General features: G+C 34.4%; 3 protein-coding genes across 4 annotated transcripts; all 3 read left to right on the top strand.

Moving 5' to 3' along the window:
* Positions 1 to 2109: 2109 nt before the first annotated feature.
* LOC18033884 (RNA-binding protein 28) lies at positions 2110 to 9803 on the top strand. Of its 2 annotated transcripts, none has more exons than XM_024179052.1 (18): positions 2110 to 2273; positions 2491 to 2551; positions 3039 to 3075; positions 3550 to 3680; positions 3785 to 3877; positions 3969 to 4047; positions 4658 to 4791; positions 5623 to 5762; positions 5950 to 6000; positions 6091 to 6173; positions 6257 to 6311; positions 6400 to 6514; positions 6914 to 7385; positions 7473 to 7686; positions 7826 to 7896; positions 8237 to 8405; positions 8484 to 8613; positions 8717 to 9803. In XM_024179052.1, exons 1-18 carry the CDS (start codon positions 2175 to 2177, stop codon positions 9397 to 9399), a joined length of 2817 nt encoding a protein of 938 aa, XP_024034820.1. In that variant the 5' UTR covers positions 2110 to 2174; the 3' UTR covers positions 9400 to 9803. The 2 variants fall into 2 exon arrangements, with proteins under 2 accessions (XP_024034820.1, XP_006423392.1); XM_006423329.2 differs by having other exon boundaries at positions 6400 to 6499.
* A 2479-nt stretch (positions 9804 to 12282) lies between these two features.
* On the top strand, positions 12283 to 16920 carry LOC18034941 (beta-galactosidase 3). Its single transcript, XM_006423330.2, has 18 exons — positions 12283 to 12524; positions 12627 to 12722; positions 12872 to 12984; positions 13075 to 13141; positions 13232 to 13324; positions 13421 to 13564; positions 13684 to 13772; positions 13867 to 13972; positions 14418 to 14505; positions 14615 to 14733; positions 14852 to 15016; positions 15140 to 15318; positions 15388 to 15497; positions 15588 to 15697; positions 15882 to 15992; positions 16077 to 16196; positions 16405 to 16607; positions 16697 to 16920. The coding sequence occupies exons 1-18, from the start codon at positions 12357 to 12359 to the stop codon at positions 16812 to 16814; spliced, it is 2199 nt and encodes a 732-aa protein (XP_006423393.2). The 5' UTR covers positions 12283 to 12356; the 3' UTR covers positions 16815 to 16920.
* Positions 16921 to 19871: 2951 nt separating this feature from the next.
* LOC18035340 (chromatin remodeling protein SHL) lies at positions 19872 to 23504 on the top strand. Its single transcript, XM_006423331.2, has 5 exons — positions 19872 to 20033; positions 20139 to 20484; positions 20893 to 20961; positions 22657 to 22792; positions 23081 to 23504. The coding sequence occupies exons 1-5, from the start codon at positions 19961 to 19963 to the stop codon at positions 23105 to 23107; spliced, it is 651 nt and encodes a 216-aa protein (XP_006423394.1). The 5' UTR covers positions 19872 to 19960; the 3' UTR covers positions 23108 to 23504.
* Positions 23505 to 23636: the final 132 nt, after the last annotated feature.

Here is a 23636-nt window from a genome sequence, read left to right on the forward strand (position 1 = left end):
TGTCAACTTCTATATAAAAAAAAAAGAGCAACTTATACATGCACATAATCTCCGACTAGATTTAAACCATGAAGCCCCTAAAACAATTTTCTAATTTGCATTATCTTCATGGGATCTTAACAAAGGTTGCATGGACTTGAGGGTCTTTCGGACTTCGGATCGAAGGATTTGTTTTTGTTGGAAAATGTTTTTTTTTTTTTTTTCCTTCAAGGTTGCTGCTATTGTTGCTCTCGCTCATCATGCCCAATTAGTGTACATATGTATTTAAACACGATTTTTTTTTAATGAAATAATATCAACTCTCACTTCTTCCCCCATCAATGCAATATTAAGTACTCTTTCTTTTCCAGATTCTCCCCTTGCACATTTCGTTTTCCTCTTGCAATGTTGACTTCTTTTTTTATTTGAACGGTTAGGAAAGACTTTAAGAACGTAAAACCCTTTGGGTTTATATGGTATAATAAATTTAACTTCTAAATTACAATAGATAATAATTTAAGTAATAACTATTTATCTACCTATTTAGTCATTTGTAATAATTTTTTGTTGAATGTCACCTGAGGATAATATTATAATTATACAAAATCTGACAAGTGGGATGGTTTTATTACTTTATACAAAAGAAAATGCTAAGGAGCGAGAGGAACGAGAGAATGACGAGAGAAACGGCATTCTCTCATGCCGTTTCGCTTATCGTTCCTCTCGCTACATAAAACATTAAAATAATAAAAGGATGAATAAAAAATGAATAAAGAAAGACTGCTTTATCGCTTCGTGCAGAGAGAAATCTTATCAATATCTCCAGCCCTCACTTTCCTCTCTCCCTCACGGCTTCCGGCGTGCCTCACCAGCTTCTCTTCCTCACGCTTCCGGCTTGCCTCACCAGCTTTTGTCTCCCTCACTCTTCCAAAAGCTCCCTCACGGTCCTTTCCTTAGAAAAAAATTGTTAAACTTCCAGAAGCTCCCTCACGGCTTCCAGCGTGCCTCACCAGCTTCTCTCTCCCTCACGCTTCCGGCTTGCCTCACCAGCTTATCTCTCCCTCACGCTTCCAGAAGCTCCCTCACGCTTCCGGCTTGCCTCACCAGCTTCTCTCTCCCTCACGCTTCCAGATCCCTCACGGTCCTTTCCCTAGCACTAGTAATCTTGATTATCTTTGCTTCGTACAAAAAGGGAAGGCTCTGCACTAGTAATTTTAGCAAGCCATACGGGATGTTTTTAAACAATAGTTGATACAAGCAACTCTGAAATTCATCAACTGAGCAAATTCAAGAGGAATGCAAAGTAATCTCAATTTGAAGAAGATTTCCACCATTACACTAGATGAAAATTAAAACCAAATTGTATCTTGTTCACATGGGTGGAGTTTAAGTGAGATTCAACAATAGTCACCCTCAGAGATTTACTCTCATGTACATAACACCTGGAACAAAAGTTCACAGAAAAACTGACAGAAGGAAAATGAATTACACATATAATTCTCCACCGAAAACTAACAATCACTTTAAAAGGTGAAAAAAGTGAGCTAGGTAAGCCAATAATGAGGTGCTCATCGGTAAAGGGAGACTGCTCAACAATGTGGTTGAAGATAATAAGTAAAGAGTAGGAGAGAGGAAAGTGAAAGCTAGATTTCACGCCAAAGTTGGATTTCACGACATTTTTTTATTCATTTCTTTTTATTTTTTTAATGTTTAATGAGTGAGAGGAACGAGAGGAGAAACGGCAGGAGAGAATGTCGTTTCTATCGTCCTTCTCTCATCCCTCTCGATACCTAGCAGCACTCTTATACAAAAGGCGGGGTAAATATCACCACCCTTTTTTTTTACTTTTGGCGCTTATTTTTACGTATTTTTGTTTTCGTACTAAGTTTATTGTTTATCTATAATGGCCCCCTCTTTGGCCCCTTCAGGTTTACAAATTTGGTGTTATACCCCACTTACATTATCAGTTTCTGTGTTTATGGTCCGCTGTCGATCAAAAAATCTCGTTTCAATCATTTTGTTTGTGCCTCAACAAGTCACATGGGCCGGGTTAGCTCCAGCCCACTCTAAATCCTTTCGCATCAGCTTGCCACAGCCCGTTTACACCTCTCGAATTAGTCAGCGGAGGTTTTGGAGATTTTAGGTTCAAATCAGAAGCAGCTTCACTTGCACTTTCTTGCTTGCCAAACAGAACGATGGGAAAAAATAAGAAAAATAGAGGAGGCGAAAAGAGTGAACACAGTCCTTCGACTGTGTTCGTCAACAACTTGCCTTACTCTTTCACTAACTCTCAGGTACTTTCTCTTCTTATTATAATCAATCTCCTTGCTTCTCTTATAATAACTCTCCCAAAAAGAAAAAAATTCAAAATCCCGTCAAGTATATATTATTTTTCGTTTAGTTAAACTCATTTTTCTATCCTTATAGCAGTGAAAATAGCATTGTTCTTTCAATTTGTTAACTTTTTTTTTTGTTTCAATTTTAACCTCGTTTTGGTTTGATGATGCTTAGCTTGAGGAAGCATTCAGTGATGTCGGGCCAATCAGGCGATGCTTTATGGTTACCAAGAAAGGTAAGCATAACAACAGCTTAAATTATGCACGTGTTTTTTCTAATCCAACTTATTCACTTATTGTAAATTTATCAGCTTAGTAGAGGTTCAATTTTGTAAGGCTTAAGTTGAAATACGTTAAGTATATTTCAGCGTCATTTTCTAATGAAGTAGTTGCTTTTACGTATTCCCGTGATTCTTTGCGAGCATTTTATGTTTATTAGGTTGTTTTCATTTTGGCAACTTGATTGTAGATTTACCTGATGCTAGCTTTTTAAAGATTGAATTAATTCAAAAGCATTGCTGAAGTTTTTTAATATCATTGTTATTATTATTAGAATTGCTGGGCAAAGTTGATTTGTTATACTTATACTTTTTAAGGGGGATCTTTCTAAGTTTGAATTAGCCCTGACCACTTGGTTTGGGGCAATGTAGTGATAATTTCTGAAGTGTGAAATATGGTTTTAGAAAATTTGGCTGTGTTATAATCTTTGTTTTGTGTTTACAGGGTCAAATGAACACCGTGGCTTTGGTTACGTTCAATTGTAAGTCGGTATTTTTTCTTTCTTAAATTAAGACATTTATTTCACTCTTCTCTTTGATGCTCTTTTTCTTTGCAGTTGAGCAGTTTATCACCATTCTTCCATAAAGAATGATATTTAGAGTTTTGAAATTACTCACTCACTTCATCGCTTAGCTGTGAACTTCATCTTTTCTGATTTACATGCTTAGTTTCATGAGCATGAAAGAAATGAACATATAGTGGAAATTGTCTAAATTTCTGTTGAGCACTTGATATTTGCATGAGATATTTCTTGAATTATGATTGGTAGTATTTAAAGTTTCTGATCACTTTTACTCTTGTGCAAAATGTGCATACTTGCTAATTTGAGGAACATGAAGTCATTTACTCTTTTAATCATCTGTTTTTGTGATTAATTGATATATCGTGAGGGGAAATTTTCAAGCCTAATCTACTTTGAGGTTGTCTCATGTATGTTATTTGTATCCATTTGCAGCGCTGTTATGGAAGACGCTAATCGTGCTGTTGAGATGAAAAATGGTACATCTGTTGGAGGTCGGAAAATTGGAGTTAAACATGCCATGCATCGTGCCTCCCTGGAGCAGCGCCGTTCGAAAGTAACTCAAGGTTATGAGCATGGACTTTTAGTATCTTATGTCTCGCTTCATCATATTTAATGAATGCATTCAAATTTTTGCTAAAATTTTATCCCTTTTTCGCCAATCAATTAGAGGTTCAGGCTGATGATATAGAGAAAACAATGGATAACAAGGATGATGTAATCTCTGGGGCAGAGAAGCATTCATCAAAGTTATTGGAATCAGGTTGGGATTCGTCTTTGTTTTATCAAAGTATGTTTGTTCATATTTCTTTTAGTTTTACTATTTTTATCTAATGTCTTGAACCAAATTTCAGGGAAAACTGTGAAACCCAGAAAAGCGGCAACACTTGGCATTGACCTTGCAGATAAGGAGGACTGTTCACAGAAGCAGAGGTTCTCAATATTCTGAACCACCTTTATTTTAAAGTCAAATAGCCTTGGAGTTGAAGCAAAAGAAAATACCATGTGTTTATAAACTTGTAGTTGTTTCATGAATTGTTTTCATCATAATCACCTTATATATACTATTTTGCATCACATAGCATGCAGAAAGCTATGTTGAATGTTTTCTTCTGTCTAAATTTTCCAAGAAGGTGTCTGATGTTGCTTGTTATATGAATATTTTTTTTTCCCCTCTTTCGAATTGGGTTCAGAATCTCAATGTAAATGGAACAACAGATTTGGGTTTTACCGCACTGAAAAGTCTTAAGGAATATCTGTTGCATTTTTCCTTTGATATTGATCACTTAAATATTGACTGGCTATTTATGGAAATTGAAAATAGCAGTTGAAATGCATAACCTCCTATGAAACACCTAAGTGATATATTTTCCTGAACTTCAATTCTTTAGTTAGAATTTTGTTCTCAACTGACAAAACAAATTGTGACCATGCTATGTGTTATTTGCCTTATATCATTGCTTGGTAATTTTTGAATTCAGTTATTTATAGCAGTCCCGCGGCTTTTTAACCTTTCTTTACGTTTCATGTTCCTGTTGTGCAGAGTTGCTAGAACTGTGATAATTGGTGGTCTTCTGAATGCTGATATGGCTGAAGAAGTTCACCGTCTTGCTGGAAGCATTGGCACTGTGTGTTCTGTAACTTATCCTCTTCCAAAAGAAGAACTTGAACAACATGGTAAGGCCTTTCCTTTTTCCCTTGATTCAATATCTTAGCTTAGTGCTTGAAACAGATTTTGCTTGTCTATGCCATGCAAAAGTTATTCCGATTTATGAATCCTGCAACCGCATAATGAAATTGAGATGATAATGCTTATGCCATTCACTTAGAAATCAGAAAATTGAAACATTAGATCAGTGAGATCTGAGAGCATATGCACTATCTTATTGATTTTGCATTCAAGATTTTGATGGTCGGATTTGCAACCAAATCAGGATGCAGTCTGCCTCAGTGGACTGTTTTCTAGAGGCCTGTTGATAGTTTCAGACTACTATCTTTGGAGGCAACATTCCTAGCTTTTTTTTGAAGTTTCCATGGCTTTATCTGTTTGAATCACTAACTTCCCTTTACTGCTTAACGCCTATAACTTAGTTGATGGATTGAAAATGCTCCCTATTTTCTATGGTGTCATAGAACACAACAAATTGTTTTTGGGATTTAATAGCAGCTGAAGTGCCATAGCACATCTACTGTCTTTGTCTTCTTCACAGGTATCTCTGGCATATGGATGTAGTATCTTAGTATATTTGCTGCATTGGTCCCCACCACATATTCTAATACTGTCATACTAGCTTGTTCATTTGGCCGTGATCTTTGTAGAGTTCGATCTTATTTGTATTTAAATAATTCCGCAAAAAGCCAAAAATACATAGTTGATGTTACAGACGTTTGGTGAAAACATCGTGCGGGTGGTTTCCAGTTTGAAGGATACTATAGCAAACTAAAATAGGTGTAATCCTCCTTTGATCAGTTTAGGATGATGCTTGTGCCCTTGTGATGTTTTTCCAGGCCTTGCACAAGAAGGATGCAAAATGGATGCTTCAGCTGTACTTTATACGACTGTTAAATCAGCTTGTGCTTCTGTTGCATTGTTACACCAAAAAGAGATAAAGGGGGGAACAGTTTGGGCACGTCAGCTTGGTGGAGAGGTAAAGGAACTTAATTATAGTTGGTGCAACTGTAATGCTGCTTTGATTGTCATAATGAATACATGCTTTATTTCACTGCCTAACCAATAGAGTGGCATTAGCTTGGTGAGGTTTACTGGATTTAAACAATTTTAATGATAGATTTGAAGGGAAATTTTATTATGTTTTAATTTTCTTCGTTATTTAGGGCTCCAAGACTCAGAAGTGGAAACTTATCATCAGAAATATTCCTTTCAAGGTTATCCTTTTCTAAAAGTATTTTTGTGTTCATTAAATTTCTTTATATGATATGCTCATCTTCCGAACTAGTTTCCGAAAATTACTGCAGGCCAAAGTGAATGAGATAAAAGACATGTTTTCACCAGTAGGGTTAGTCTGGAATGTATATATTCCTCATAATACGGATACAGGGTATTCTAACTCCTCCATAATTTCTTCATCTATCGATAAAATTTCATAACCTTTCACTTAGACTCTAATTTTTCTTTTTTCAGGTTATCCAAGGGATTTGCATTTGTCAAATTCACATGTAAACGGGATGCAGAAAGTGTATGGTTTCTGATCAATGTTTTCTCTATAACATTACTGCTATTGCAGTGTAAACATGCTTTGAATTATGTGTCTATTTCTTTTTCAGGCCATTCAGAAGTTCAATGGCCAAAAGTTTGGTAAAAGACCAATAGCTGTTGACTGGGCAGTTCCAAAGAACATTTACAGTAGTGGCGGAGCTGCTGCTGGTGCGTATGAAGATGGTGATTGTGGCCATTAATTAAATTTCACTTCTTCCAAGGATACATACAAGCTATTGTTTCTCTTTCTTTCTTGTTAGTATCAAAATCAACCATATTTTGTCATACATATGGTACTGTACAACAGTTGTAAGGTTTTTCTTTGTTCAAATTCTTGATTTATGTCAGTTTGTTTAGATATTCATAATCAAATGGGCTTATTTTTTGTTTAAACATACGTTCCCTAGCCCATCTCTCTCGTCATTGTGTGTGTGTCTCTTTCTACCCTCCTTTGAGTGCTATACCATTATTTAGTGTGTAGAGGTTCTGCCCTTCTGATCCTTTCATTTGCAGTTTATTTAGTATTTAATAAGTTGGCAAATGATATTTCTATAACTTAATAAACCATTTGTGCTTTCACAGGAGTGCAGAACAAAGGTGATGGGAACAGTGACAGTGGTAGTGATGATGATTTGGGCGATGATGATGCAGAGACTGCTTCAGATGACTCAAATTCATCAGAGAAAGAAGACTTGCCTTCTAATGCTGACTTTGATGAGGAAGTAGACATTGCAAGGAAAGTTCTAAATAAGCTCACTTCTACGACAGGCTCTCTTCCTTCTCTCAGTGATGATTCTGCACTGGTCAAGGGAAACAAGGAGCAGGATTCTGATAAAACAGTTAATGAATCTGCAAAGGTATCAGATGTTTCTAAACTAAACTCCAGCAAAAGCAAACCAAAAAGTCTTAAACAAACAGAGGGAGAAGATGAATTGCAGAATACAATTTTCATATGCAACCTTCCTTTTGATCTTGACAACGAAGAAGTGAAGCAGAGATTTTCTGCATTTGGGGAAGTGGTATCCTTTGTCCCAGTTCTTCATCAAGTCACCAAGTATGGGTTTGGTCTTCAATTTGATGAGTTTCTTTGTTTCCTGTTCTTTTATGTTTAAACTAAATGATCTCCCTGTGCTTACTGCAGGCGACCAAAAGGGACTGGTTTCCTCAAGTTCAAAACAGTAGAGGCAGCTACTGCTGCAGTTTCAGCGTCAAAAACTACTTCAGGTCTGGGAATTTTTCTGAAAGGAAGACAACTGACTGTTTTGAAGGCTTTGGATAAGAAATTGGCTCATGATAAGGAAATGGACAAGTCCAAAAATGAGACTAATGACCACCGAAATCTTTACCTGGCAAAGGTTAGTTTACTTGACCATTTTTCCTTGTTACCTGCTCCAATCCATGGCATTATGTACTATAAATGTTGTGATGTTTGACTTGTCTCCATTCACCAACATGAACTGATACTTTTTCCCTTTTTCCCCAAATTTGTAATAGGAAGGCTTAATCCTTGAAGGGACTCCAGCTGCTGAAGGTGTTTCAGATGATGATATGTCAAAACGCCAAATGTAAATCCTTTTCTGTAATCATATAGTTCATGATTTTCAAATGTTTTGTTTATTTATTTATTTTTAATATATATCTTTCTCTTTTATTCTCTAGCTCTATAATTTTGTTAATGTCTGAAAAATTCTGTTCGCTTGTTGCCGTATACTTTAATTCCTTCAGAAGAAAAATGTCACAAATTTGTTTATTATGTCAGTTTTGGTTTTTGCATTCTTGATGAATGATGGTGTCGAGAAGAAATTAATTAAACATATTTAATATTCCTGCTGATAAATGAGCAATTATTTTTGAAGCTTCAAATTCCCACACAACAGGCTTGTAATGTTTTTAGACTCATTGCAGGTTGCATGAGAAAAAGATGACGAAGCTTCAATCCCCGAATTTCCATGTTTCAAGGACAAGACTTGTTATATACAATTTACCCAAGTCAATGACCGAAAAAGGACTGAAAAAGCTCTGTATTGATGCTGTTGTCTCACGAGCCACAAAGCAAAAGCCTGTTATTAAACAGGTTTGCTATCTTTTTTCATTCTCACTTTACTGGCCTATATATAAGGTCACATTTTAAACTGCGATATTGCTCATCCAGATAAAATTCTTGCAAAGTTTGAAGAAGGGAAAAGTTGATACGAAGCATTACTCACGTGGAGTTGCTTTTGTTGAGTTCACAGAGCACCAACATGCGCTTGTAGCTCTAAGAGTTCTTAATAATAACCCAAGTAATGTGTTTTAACACCATTGTTTTGATGCTGCTGATGCTCAATGCAAGACTTAGTGTTTTATTACATTCAAATTTTAAAATCACCTTCCGGCTACTTGCAGAAACTTTTGGTCCCGAACACCGTCCAATTGTGGAGTTCGCTGTTGATAATGTTCAAACACTGAAGCAGAGAAACGCTAAGATACAAGCTCAGCAGCAGCAAAATGTCGAGTCAAACACAATGGATACCTATCCAAACAAACTGGAGAAGTCCAGAAAGCGGAAGCCTATTGGTGACAGTAGATCAGAGAAAGATTCAGGACATGGTGAGGACAGTGTAGTGAATGATGGGGTTCAAGAAGGAAAAATTAATAAAAAGCATAAAGCTAACAAGAAGCAGAAGCACAATCCTGCTAGTGACGAAGCAGAAGTCTCTTTAAGAGATAACGGTGAAGGGAAGACAAAAGGCCCAAAGAGAAACAGAAAGGATCGCCCGGACCGTCAGAAGCCTGATGTTGAAACTTCAACCAAAGGTAATGATGCACGTAAATCAAATTCTTCTGAACAAGCGCATTTTCGGTCACAAAAGAGGAAGCTGGGATACCAAACTGAAGGACTGGTGGGTGATAAATCAATGAAAAGAAAAAGGCCAAAAAAGAACAAAGACACAGCGGGTAGAGAAGCTGTAGACAAACTTGACGTGCTGATCGAAAAGTACAGAACCAAGTTCTCACAGCAGGGTTCTAACAAACCTGACGGTGGCAGGCAAGGTTCAAAACAACTCCGAAGATGGTTCCAGTCGTAAGCTTTTGTTACAAGTTTTAAGGCATGTCATCACAGTTTCTTCTATAGAGCTGATGAGGCAATCCTTTAAAATGTAGATCTACTTGCTACAAGTTTTGTGCAATTCTAGATTGAAAATTCTGGCTATCAAAAAAAGGAAAAAAAAAAAAGATTGAAAATTTTGTAGTCGTTGAATCCTACTGCCTTTCATAAGTTGAATTTTGCTATCAGTTGAGAAATTCATAGGACATTTGTAACTTATCAGATGTGGAATTAGGTCTCGTACAACTGTTTTTAGGTACACTGGTTTGTTTATCCATTCACCAGGTCTCTTCTAAATATTTGAAAGCAAACGCGGTCCCTTTTTGACCCAGATACATGAAGCAGAAATGCCCCGTTTTGCGACCCAGATTTTTCATTTTTTTGTTTGTTTCTTTAAAGTTTGATTGATACAAACTTAAAACTCTTTTCTGAAAATAAACCAATTTCTAAAACTAATTAAAAAGATAACTCAAAACGCAACAAATCCTTCCAGCTTCTAGTATTTAATTAGTTATACGGCAAGAAATGCTATAATTGACAGCTTGATCGTCAACTTATCACAAACGGGGGCAGGTGGTATTTGCTGAGTGTGACTTTGATGCTATCAGTTTGTTACAAAATTACGCAGTACTTATCCATTACGACAAATAAGTAAGAAGATCAACATCACTATTAAGACTTGTATTGTTGGATCTAAGCACAATTTTAGAATGCATATTTCTTTTTCATGGGCTGCAAATTTACGATAAGATAGATTTTTTTTTTTAATAATGTTATATAGGACTGTTACTGATATTACATCAGATATTACAATTAATATTTACAAACAGACTCTACAATTGAGACCTTCGTCGTGGCATGTACTCCTCTGAAGCGCTGCTCAAATTTTTTAAACCCTCTCAAATATTCGAGGGTTGTCCACTTCACTCACATTTTGCGAGAGATAGACTGACTCCACTCAATTATTTGATAATTGAGGGAGGATTGTAAATAACCTCCATAAATATTTTTATGGAGGCTCGAACCCTTGCACTCAACATTGTAAGTGCAAGAGCTCACCCACTGGACCAAAAGCCCATTGATACGATAAGATGATTAATATCACGAAAGTGGATGAACCCATGTTGTATTTTTACATTTTCTGCTTGTTTAATTGGATGAGCATGCATTTAATACGGAGGTTAATGAATTTATTTTTATTAAAAAAAAGGCACTGTTTTTTTAATATAACAAATAACAATAAAAGGCCACATTAGTTGAAAAGAGAGCACATAATATATACATGTATCATATAACTTAATAGATTGTGACTCGTACTATAGTTTTAATTTATTTCTTTTTTTATCATATAACTTATATAATACTTTCAAAAATTGTTTATGCATACCATAAAAAATAAAACTATCTATGATTTTATGCTTGTGAAGGTGTGGTTTATAATGAAAAAATTGAGTTAAGATAAATTATTTGGATCTTAGTTACAAATGTAATTGTCACATAAACTACGGTCATGAACGAAGGAGCTACGGCATTCAGAATGCCTTTTTTTTTTTTTTGGTGAATTGTACATGCATGTTGCAGATATATCGTTTCGTTGAATTTTTTTTAATACTTCAATTAATTCCTTTGTTCAATTCTTTTCACATTTCACATGCTGTGTAGATAATGATAGTTTCCTATCTTTTTCTCCGGCCAGCATCATACTCATTTTTAAAAGTTAAAAAATTAATTTTAGTATTTAGTAATTTTTTTTATAAAACTCAGAAAAAGGAATAATTTTTCAAAATTTAATTATTAGAATAAGTTTTATACTTACAATTTCGTACATATCCTGATATATATTATACAAATTCGAAATTATCTTTATTCAATTAAGAAATAATATTAAGATGATTATTATCATAATCATAGATTATATTGAGATAACAAAGTAAAAAAATACAATAGGTATCAATTATTTTATATACATGTCAAAAATATTATATACGCATAAATATATTAAATAAATTTTATTTAATGTTAACCCTATTTTGGTCATTTACATGCTTATAACATTTTAAAAGTGAGAATTGCTAAATACATACAATTGTTTTTAAAACTCGCAGTATTTTTAAAAATAAATTTTATCAAACATTTAGTTAATTTTTTATACAACTGATTATTTTTACAGCACAACTGACAACAACTCTATTAAAATCTTTAGGATTAATAAAATGGTCCTACATCCAATCACAATAAATTTCAATTACGCAAAACAATGACCACATAAAAAACCAGTACTTCTAATTCCTAGTTAGTTCAATTATTGAACAATAAAGGTCAAAAAGTTTGGGCATTTAATTTTTTCCCTCGATTAAACAGGATATGAAGCTTCCTATTCTCCAATTCAATCACCTTGATTGTTAAGTTGACTTTTGTTTGAAATTTGGTGCAGAATTGACAGCCCACATCGGTAGTTAAATTTTGATTTTATGGAAAAAATCGTCTTTCAAAACTCGGCATGTTTTGTAGAATGTGTTTACATATTCTCATGATTTATACTAACTGAGTTTATTTAAGTGAATTAGCCATGACTCATTAAATTATCATCACACAAATTAAATCTTTATCATCTGCAACGTAAAATTTATGACTTAAATTGATGGACATATAATTAGAATTTGTTACAAGAGTTAGTTGAATTCATGTGTCAAAACTAAGACCAAACTGAAATTTTTTAAAATTGCTTTGTAAATTATATATATATATCGTCAATGTTGCCATGCATTTTAAATCAACACCATCTCTTTTATCACGCATAAATTAAGGGTATATAGTTAAAAACAGAATGGCTACTGCTTTGCTGCAGTATAAAACCCACACTGCAACCTCTCTTCTTCTCACTTACGCTCACTTTCTTTTTCCACAACACTTCACATTGTCTGGTTACCTTAAAAAATGGCAGCTAGCTCCGGTTCCAAGTCAATTTTCATGTCCATTGTCCTGTCCCTATGTCTCCATTTGACACTCAGCAGTGTTACTTATGACAGCAAGGCTCTTATCATTAATGGGCAGAGAAGAATTCTCTTCTCTGGCTCCATTCACTATCCAAGAAGCTCACATGAGGTTAAAACTCAAACCATTTTCTCTCACTTTCCCTTTTAATATTTTCCGAGAAAATGTGCTTACAAACGAAACAATGTATGTGATTATGAACGCATAATGCAGATGTGGGAAGGCCTCATACAGAAAGCAAAAGATGGTGGGTTAGATGTTATTGACACTTACGTGTTTTGGAATGTCCACGAGCCTTCTCCTGGCAATGTACTTTTCTCTTTAAAGCTCAGTTTGTATACTTCCACTCTGTTTTTCCCCTAATATTTATTGCATACTCTTGTACTTTCTGCCATTTTTGTTACTCTTTTGTTGTCATATTCTTATGATATTTAGTCAATTTGTTTTGTGAATTTTAGTATAATTTTGAGGGGAGATACGATTTGGTTCGGTTCATCAAGTTGGTGCAGAAAGCCGGGTTGTATGTGCATCTTCGAATTGGACCATACATATGTGCAGAGTGGAATTTTGGGTGATGACTTTTTCTTTTTCATTACAAATAATGGTTTATCTTTGATACATTTATTTTCTTAAAATTCATCACTTATGTTCTTTCTTTCAGTGGGTTTCCTGTTTGGTTGAAGTTTGTCCAAGGCATCAGCTTTAGAACTGATAATAAGCCTTTCAAGGTTTGCATGTAACAAAGATAATTGATAAAAAAAAGAAAAGAAACGAATGTTTGTTTGTTTGTTTAGTATCTTACAGGCTTTGTTTTGTAGCATGCAATGCAAAATTTCACCCAAAAGATTGTCCAGATGATGAAGGATGAAAAGTTATTTAAGTCTCAAGGTGGACCAATAATCCTCTCTCAGGTAAATTTAAGGCTATTAAGGAAGCAATAGGCTAAAATACTGCTATATTTCATGTTCATTCTACATATATTTGATTGTTTCATATATTGTGTGTAGATTGAGAATGAATATGAACCCGAAAGAGAAGAATTTGGAAGTGCAGGTGAGGCTTATATGAAATGGGCAGCTGAGATGGCTGTTGAGTTAAATACTGAAGTCCCATGGGTTATGTGCAAAGAGGAAGATGCCCCAGATCCTGTGGTAAGCAGATTGTTTCACCAAGTTGTTTGATTTTTTATTTTTTGATCTTAGTCTTAATTTAGGTTTATAAATGATCAATGGGAAAATTTAATTCATCTTCTTCTAAATCATGGTGACAGATAAACACATGCAATGGCTTTTACTGTCACTCTTTCTCTCCAAACAAACCTTCTAAACCGAAAATGTGGACCGAGGCTTGGACTGGCTGGTAAATTTCATGCACATCATTTATCTATAATTTCATTTTTTCTTTTTTTGTGATTTTGAAGTAAAATTTACTCGCCCTTTGCATCTTTTTGTAGGTTCTCAGATTTTGGTGGCCAAAATTACCAAAGGCCAGTTGAAGATTTAGCATTTGCTGTTGCTCGATTCATCCAAAAGGGCGGCTCTTTTGTTAATTACTACATGGTCAGTCAAAATCAAATTTCTTATTGCATTTGATACTGAGTTATAGCAGTAAAATCGTAAAAAAGATGTACATTTGCATTTGCTGGGCATAAATACTTTGATTGTCAAAGCAGAAAGAGATAGCTCCCTTTATACTTTACTTGATTCCCCAGAAAGCAAAAGGAATGTATGTAATTGTGTGAACTTTGCATCTGATAATGGTTAAAGATGTACTGACAAATGTAAAACCAAATTTCCATTTCTTCCTTTCATTTTTTGTACGACTGCTACGAAAAAGAAAAAGAAAAACAATTATTCCTTTCAATCATTAACTTTCAGTAGACTTGCCACAAAGATGATTGGTGTCATATATTTTCATCACTAACTGTAGGATCAGCTTTTAACTTCCCATAAACTTCACAAGATGATTCCTGCTGTATAATGTAAATGTGAAGTTGTTTTACAGTATCATGGAGGAACAAACTTCGGAAGAACTGCCGGAGGCCCTTTCATTACTACAAGCTATGACTATGATGCTCCAATTGATGAATATGGTCAGAGCCTTTGAGCCCCTTTATTTTTTCAGTACTGCACAATTCTTATTCATAAATAAGTAAATTTCTTGGACTTGCTACTCATATCAGCACTTTGACAATATCGTAGGCTTGATCAGAGAACCAAAATATGGTCATTTAAAGGAGCTCCATAAGGCTATTAAATTATGTGAAAACGCTTTGCTCACTGCTAATTCCACTGTCACATCCTTGGGGAATTATGAAGAGGTTTGTCTCTTGTCCATACAAAAGTGTGTGCAACAAGCAACTTCAAATTAGAAAAAAGAGTTTGTTTTATAAGTAGCTTCACTGTGGATGTAATTGACGCATTATAAGCTATTTTCAGGCACATGTATTCTCTTCCGAATCTTGGCAGTGTGCAGCATTTTTATCAAACTACCATACAGAGTCAGCTGCGAGGGTGACCTTTAATAATAGGCAGTATAACCTACCACCTTGGTCTATCAGCATCCTTCCCGATTGCAAAAACATTATCTTCAACACCGCCAATGTAAGTACATTGAACAACTACCAACAATGAATGCTAAGAAAGCTCAAGTTATTAAAAAATTCCACATGCAATTTCTTATTAAACACGCACTAGGAAGAATAATTTGAAATTTCTTTGTTGCAGGTGAGAGGTCAAAGGTCCCATGTTCAAATGTTGCGCACAAATGTTACTTTTCACTCATGGGAGACATTCAATGAGGATGTATTTTCACTTGAAGATGATTCAACAATCACAACAGTTGGTCTCTTGGAGCAGTTGAATGTCACGAGAGATACCAGCGACTATCTGTGGTGCTCAACTAGGTAAAGATAGAGTTAATATGTTTCAATCAAAACATTGTTTACATGTTTTAAACAAAATGATGTTTCCAGTGTGAACATAAGTTCATCCGACTCATTTTTACATGGAGGTGAGCGTCCCACGCTCAGCGTGCAATCAAGAGGACATGCCCTGCATGTGTTTGTAAATGGACAGCTCACAGGTTTTCTTCCCATAGCAAATGCAACTGGATTATTCAGTGCTTTATTGCCTGTGTTCGGATGATGATACACAGTCTTGCTCTAATGATTAGGCTCTGCCTCTGGGACTCGAACATACAAAAGATTCACTTTTAGAGGAAATGTTAACCTTAATGCTGGAGTCAATACAATTTCACTTCTCAGTATAGCAGTTGGATTGCCGGTTAGTACCATGATCATCAGTTTAAATGAAGATACATTCTTATTATCTAAATGCAAATGCAGCCTATTTTTGTGCTGGCAGTGTTTTTTTAGGACCTAAGCTTTGGCTGTAGTCCCATTCAATCAGATACTTCTAACATTTTAAATTAATTAAACTCTGAAATATCTGCTGTTTGTTGTTCAAGAACAACGGTCCACATTTCGAGTCATATAAAACTGGAGTCCTCGGACCGGTTGTTTTACATGGAATAGATGAGGGAAAGAGGGACTTGTCCTGGCATAAATGGTCATACAAGGTTTGCAAATCTTCCATCTTTACTCATGATTTATCATTTATTCAATCATTCTTGTTCTTAGAAATGCTCCTTTTTTGTGCACAGATTGGTCTTCAAGGAGAAGCAATGGTAACTGGTTTAGGTTCTCAAAGTTCCAATCTAGTTGTGAGTTGGGTACCATCTTCCTTAGAGCACAAGAAACAGCAACCATTGACATGGTATAAGGTAGGGGACCAACCTAAGTTCCATCTTACAAGTTTTCCTATTATTAGTAAACACATCATTTGTGATATTAATGACATTTGTAAGTCACGCAATATATCTTGTTGCAAGGATAACATCGCATGTTACTAGAACTTGTTTTTCTAGCCAAGCATGACATCTTCTCTGATAATAAAACTCGAGATCTTGATGCACACTGATGATGTTGCAGGCCTATTTTGATGCACCAGAAGGAGATGAGCCCTTAGCAATGGACATGAGTAGCATGAACAAAGGCCAAGTATTAATCAATGGGCAAAATATTGGAAGATATTGGACTGCTATTGCCAATGGCGCATGCCGTAATTGCAACTACACTGGTACTTATAGACCTACAAATTGCGGATTTGATTGTGGCAAACCCTCTCAACAATGGTACAAAAATCTTAAAACAAAATTTTCAAATTTCAATTGAACATTTAATTGTGTGTTTGCTAACAGCTTCTCTAATGTTATATTCTCAGGTACCATGTTCCCAGATCTTGGTTGAAGCCAAGACAGAATCTATTGATAGTCTTTGAGGAAATTAGTGGGGATGCATCAAAGATTTCTTTGGTAAAACGTTTGGTGACAAGAAAATAATGTTAAGCCATTATTTCAAATGCAGCTTCTTGGTCAAAAACCTTAAATTAAGCAAAAGCAAACGAGGTTTTATGGTCTTTTCCCGGGGGGTAAAAAAAAATTTATCATGATGTGACAAGTGCTTCTCTTAACCGAAAAGGAACTTTTGTTGGACTCATTGCCCTTTTTCACAACTATTTATGGGCACCAAATTCTTTATTTTGAATTGTGAGGTTGAAATTATAGTTTATGTAAAATTATTTATGGCTAGTACTTTTCTGCAGCTAATGCCCATTTTAGGGTTATCCAATTGCAATTTCTTTTTACCTAAGTATTTCCTGCAAGGTAAGGTTGGAATATAAGGACCAAGAATGCATAGCCCACTGCTTTATATATATATTGGTAAAAACTACATGAAGTCGAAAACTGCCTAGTGAAAAAATTATTAAATTTTATAATAACCTGTTAAATCTATTAGGCTATGAGAAATTGAATCACAGGACTACAGTATGATAGCAAATTTTTATTGATTTTTTCTAATATTTTGATGGTACCGAGGGTACGGATAGGTACCTTCAAGTTACATAGTTGGATCGTTGAATTATTGTAATTTAAAACTCTTCTAAAATATAAAACTCGGTGAATGATTATATTTTGAGAAAATTATCAATCATATACTTTAAGTTTATCATGTTATATAAAATATTATAAAAATATTTTATTTTAAATTTTTTCTATCATAAGTTTACAATTTGTATTAACTATCTACTAAACTCTCATTTATAGTTAATGACATCACAAGGGTAATTAGACATTAAACATACTAAATATAAAATTAAATCATAGTTTAAAATATATAAATAAAAAATTATTTTTTAAACGAATATTCAATTAAATACACATACAAACTCTATTTTTTCTTATTTAAAAAAATTCTAATTACTCTTCCCAATTTATCTTTACAAACTTAAATAATCAAAATAGATCCAAAAAATTACTCTAAACCCTAATTCATAAACACCAATCAACCAAATCCTTAAATTCAATTTCATAACTAGAAAAGTAAATTTTTTATTTAATTATTTATGGTGGAAAGTAAAAAATACCATAGAATTCAAGGTTATAATAGTAATTTTATTTAAATTCTGTTAAATATTCTAATGTTATTACAAATGCTTTATTAGACTTTTGATAAAAATTATAAACTTGTGATGAAAATCAAACAAATTAAAAATTTTGAAGTACTTTTTTTTTTAATAATAGGGTGAACTTAATGTATATGGTTGATAATTTTTCTAAATGTTTTATGTTATGAGTTTTAAGAGCCAAATAATCAATTTACTATAATTCTGAACATTTTTTAGTGAAAACTAATGATTTAGTGGATTAACCATACGAATTATAAATTTACGGTGGAAACACAGATAACTTAAAAAGTTTCATACTAATTTTTTATGACGGTAATTTAAGAGAGGATGCTATTTCCGTTATAATTAATTAAAAAAATAGTTCAAAAAATAAAAGAAATGAAAGCGGGTAAATTGATTCAGAGTCTACATGAGTGAGAAAATTGGAGAACAAATTGGGACTTGGCAGCCGCAGGGAATAGATCCGACGGTCATTAGCGCTCCCGACCAAACTATAGCTCCAAAAGTCAGGGTTGGGCCCCATTGATTACGCTGACGTAATAAATGAGGTATCACAGAAATGACAGGATGCTTTATTCGCCCCTTGACGTGACGAAAACTACGTTCCTTTTTATCAAACAATAGTGTGCTTCCTTTAAAGTTAAACTTAAATTTTTTTAACATTAGTTTTTTAATCTAATATTAATTAATTTTTGGTTACGAAAAAAAAGTCAGAAAATACTTTAATTTCTTAATAAAAAATCTATATACATAATTTTGTATAAATAATATCATCATAGTATACCGTCATATAACATGTTATTTTTTTTCTTTTCAAATTGAGAATTTACTAACATCAAAAAGTAATAGAAAGATTGGAACAATAATTTTCGTTTATTTATTTTTTAAACTAAAATTTTATTTATTTGAACGAACAAACAATTTTTAAAAAAATCTCAAATAAACTAAGTTCAAATTATATCGGATTGTGGTTGTGGGCAGCTGCTAAGCTACTTTAATCTAAAAAAATAAAAAGAAAATGATACTATGATGTAACTTAATGGTGCTAGCAAGGACTTGTAATATCGACGCATACGTGGCAACGCCAGAAAGCAGCACGTGAGTTTTGTAAAAATAAATCTGGTCACATAGAAGTCCAGAAACAGAGTCGAACTCTCTCGTTCTGTTCCACAACTTTAATGGAAAAATTTCATCGGCTTCAGCTTAACTTTTCAATCCATTACAGCTACGTAGACGCTGACGTGGATTCTCGTCGATCCCTACTTTTCAATCGTCATAAATCCCCCTCAGCTGCTCTATAATTTCAATCCTACCCTCGGCGTCCACGTTTCAACCATTTTAGTTTCAGTTCTCACAGTCGATCAAGGCTGATTGGACATCCGCGCGGTTTTTAATCCTACAACGCGAAACAGCAAATCAATTGACCATTAAACAGCTAAGGACGCGTTTGGATGGGAATTTCTTGTTGGAAATATCAAATAAATTTATAATGTATTAATTAATGAGACGCATGTAAACTATAAGAAATATATATTCAAAATTATCTAAGCACATTTTTTTATTATTAAAATGTATTATTTTGGTTCCTTTTATTAAACTAAACTCCTTTCTGCTTTTAAAGGTTGATAGATTTTAATTTTAAATAATTAAAAAGTATATTTTAATTTTCTTTTTTCAAAGACTAAATTAATTTTTAATTTTTAATTCTCTTTCAAATACGTAGTGACCAATTAAATAAAATTATTTGAAAACTATTCGGCTAAACTCTAGAACCAAATATTTAAGAAAGTATGTATTCTATATTTTTTTAAACATTCAATGTATGACACATGGCAATACTATAAAATTATCATTTTTACAAAAAAAAAAAAAAAAACCTTTTTCAGGGTGGCCAAACAAAGCCTTAGAAGAAGATAAAAACAGGGAGTTAAATTTGTATCACAATCTGTGTAGTTTCTTTTGGTCATGACTTTTGTGTATTCTGGTTCAGTGGTGTAGTAGCTGTTCTCTTCAACCTCAATGGCCAAACCCAAAGCTCCAAGGCGGACTCTCGAGTCTTATACAGTCAAATCCATCAGCAAAACTATTAAACGTAAGTTAAACACACACACACTCAACTAAAATTAGAATTAATTTTAATTTTCATTTTATATAATTGAATTATTGGTTTACCGAAGACGTATTTTATTATTTTCAGCCGGCGACTGCGTTTTAATGCGTCCATCGGAACCTTCGAAGCCGTCCTACGTGGCGAAGATCGAGCGGATCGAATCCGACGCGCGTGGAGCCAACGTCAAGGTGCACGTCCGCTGGTACTACCGGCCGGAGGAGTCGATCGGCGGCCGCCGTCAGTTCCACGGCTCCAAGGAGGTGTTCCTCTCCGATCACCACGACATTCAGAGTGCCGACACAATCGAAGGCAAGTGTACGGTCCACAGTTTCAAGAGCTATACCAAACTTGACGCCGTCGGAAACGATGACTTCTTCTGTCGTTTCGAGTATAATTCCTCCTCTGGAGCTTTCAATCCTGATCGCGTCGCTGTGTACGTAGCCATTTTTTTTTGAATTTTTTATCTTTTAATTTGTTAATTCTGTGACGATTAGTTTCGTTGTGTTTATTTCTTTTTTGTGCAGCTAAAAGAAACTTATCATTTGTTAGAATATTCAATTGTGAAAGCTAGGAATACAATTGGAGTTTCAAGATACAAATTGAATAGAATTTAGTAGAAAACAGCCAATATTGTATTTTGAACTTTTTCCTGGGAATTTATCTGAAAAATGTTTTTACTTTATCATGAGAATTTTGTATTCTTCTTTTTTCGAGAACAAAGAGGTGTATCCGAGTTTGGTTACCTCAATTTTAAGTGTGCGGTTTTGGGTTAATTTTGTGTTAGTTACTGTAAGTTCTTCTTCTTCTTCTTCTTATTATTATTTCTCTTTTTGTTTGGCAGGTATTGCAAATGCGAAATGCCTTATAATCCTGACGATCTAATGGTTCAGTGTGAAGGATGCAGTGATTGGTAAGTTGTTGTGTTTTGTGAAGTTAACTAGCCCTCTTGCCCTTTTGCGTGTTCTTCATCCATTACGGTGTACACAAAATTTGATATTTTAAAACAATTTCTCTCGTGAATAATTGAAGGTTTTGATTATTACACAAATGGATTTCTGTTTTTCATGTTTTCTACCTTTCAACTTTCTGCTGCTTGATTTTGTATTTGTTAGAAACTTATTTTAGGATGCTGATGACTACTTGCCACACCAAAATCAGTTTTTTTTTTTTTTTTTTTTTTAAGTTGGTCTGGATATGTCGAGAAAGTCTAGGAATATTTTCCAAATTTTGCTTATTGTTCATTGTATTCTGTCTGGTTATATCCTGAAATGAAGGGTTCAGCAAATTGGAGGAGAGAGTTGGGCTTCAACTATTCACTTGTGAAGACCTCTAGGTTCTCATGTATTTTGTCATTAGCTTGTGTTTAAATAGAAGTACAAATAATCCTGGAACTTTAACTTCTTACTATGTTTGAAGTCTACTTTTTAACTCTTCTCTGTCTGTATTCATTTCTCAGACATTAGAACGAACTATCTGCAGAACGATTGCTCCCAAAAAGAAAAAAGAATAAAATAATTGTCATTTCTTTTATAAATGGTGTTGTTTAATAGTCTTAATAAGATGCAGTTTGCTTGATTATTAAATTTAATTAGCTGCTGTGTAAAAACTTTGCAGATGAAAATATACTGAAGCCTGCACATATCAATATGGCAGGTCATAAATGGAAAGTCCAACTGCAGTATCTATGGAGATTAGTGATTGTTTGGAAAGTGGAAAGGCCCTACAGATCAATTTGAAGCTATATATAAAACAATTGAACCCTTTCTTTAGTGTCTGTCATGATTGTTGCAACTTAGGAGCAAATCTGAAAAGTAGAAAGGATTTTAGCAATATGACCCTAGCGCCTGATGATGAACTGATTGATTCACCATACTCAGCTCTTTGACTTCATTTAGTAAGTGCAAAAGTTATATATGTAGGACTGTCTCTGGAGAACACCTCGTGGGATCTAGGTTTAGTGGACCAGAACTGAATAGTGAATACTAGCATGTATGTTTTTTGAGTTACTTTAGAAATACACACATAAGAATGAGCGGTTATATAGCCAACTCCTTCCATCTTCCTGTTCTTTTTCCTTCATATAGCCAACACCTCCCATCTTCCTGTTGTTCTTTTTCCTTCATAGAGCCAACACCTCCCATCTTCCTGTTTTTCTTTTTCCTTCACTTTCTCTGGTTTATTGTGTTTAATTAAGAAAACTCACATTAGGTATCCTATTCACACTTCTGCTTCTGCACCTTATTTAAATATGATTACTGAGAAAACCCAGATTTCACTATGTCGTTCATGAAGAAAGCTTCTGTTCTTAGTCTCCGACTGCAAAAGAAATTGCAGAATTAAGAAATTAGAGTAGGTATTTGTTCGTTAGATTGGGGCTTAATGTTGTTTTTTGGTATTTGCTTGAGCATGGCTGCAAAATTTAGCAATGGTCACAAGGCAGAAGGGTCATATATCTTACATGAAAGTGATTCGAATTTATGTCTATAGTATGTGGTGGTTGCTTTTACCGAATGGTATCAGACATCGGACACATCCAATTATAGAGCAGATATTTTTTATTAGACTTTAAACCGATACGGTCTTCAAGATGCTACTTGTGATTCAGGTTTCATCCTAATTGTATAAACATGACTGCTGAGGAAGCTAAAAGACTTGATCACTTCTTCTGTGAAAGTTGTTCAACTGAAGGTCAAAAGAAGTTGCAAAATTCTCAAGCGAATGGCAGGCACTCAGATGCAAAGGTATTCTAATAAATTGATTGTAGTACATGGCTATATGTGAACCCATGGCTATATGTGAACCTATGGTTTGTCTGTTTCATTCATGTTTATTTGTTTTTTGAGCTCCTATCAGAGTTGTTCATAAATGCTGACTAATTTATGTAAATATGGTGTCATTTAATAATGATAAATGTAAGGAATACAATGTCAAGCTCATTAAATGAACTACTGGATTCAGACAACACTTGTATTCTATGACAAGGTAAAGTAGTGTATTGCTAACATGCATGTTTGTTGATGGTGTTTCAGGTGGAAACAAAACGACGCCGCAGGTGAGGGTAGAGACCATAGCAAGCTGAAGTAGAAACTATGACAATCTGAAACATCTTTCCCTTCTTAAACTTTGTGTGGGCTTGCAGACATGGAGGCAAAAGATATCTATTTGCCTGACAAACACTAGTAAAGTAGTAATGGCGAGTCAGCGGGACGGGGGTAGGCAAACTGGTCTTAAAAACTTTGTTCTTGTATATTTGTACTACAGTAAACTTGGTTTTTACTTGGATTTATTTGGTCGTCTGTAATTATGTAAAAGTTTAGATCCTCCTCCGGTCTACCTGTCCTAGTTTCTTGTTTATATATATATATATATAACATAGGTTTGTGTATAATACAACTATTTTAACTTTATGAAAGAGAGCAATAGATAAGAGAGTAGCAATCGTGGCTTTGTATCTCTTTCGTTTTTAGCCTTATTATAAGAAGTTGGGGGTGGAGATGGTGAGTTTTTATGATTCTCCTATCCCTATTCCCTCGAATCCGAGTCTCTCGGGCGGAAAGCCCAGTATCCTAACCACCTAGACTGCAA

Source organism: Citrus clementina, unplaced genomic scaffold (assembly GCF_000493195.1).
Source record: "Citrus clementina cultivar Clemenules unplaced genomic scaffold, Citrus_clementina_v1.0 scaffold_8, whole genome shotgun sequence".
In the NCBI taxonomy this organism is placed as follows: domain Eukaryota; kingdom Viridiplantae; phylum Streptophyta; class Magnoliopsida; order Sapindales; family Rutaceae; genus Citrus; species Citrus x clementina.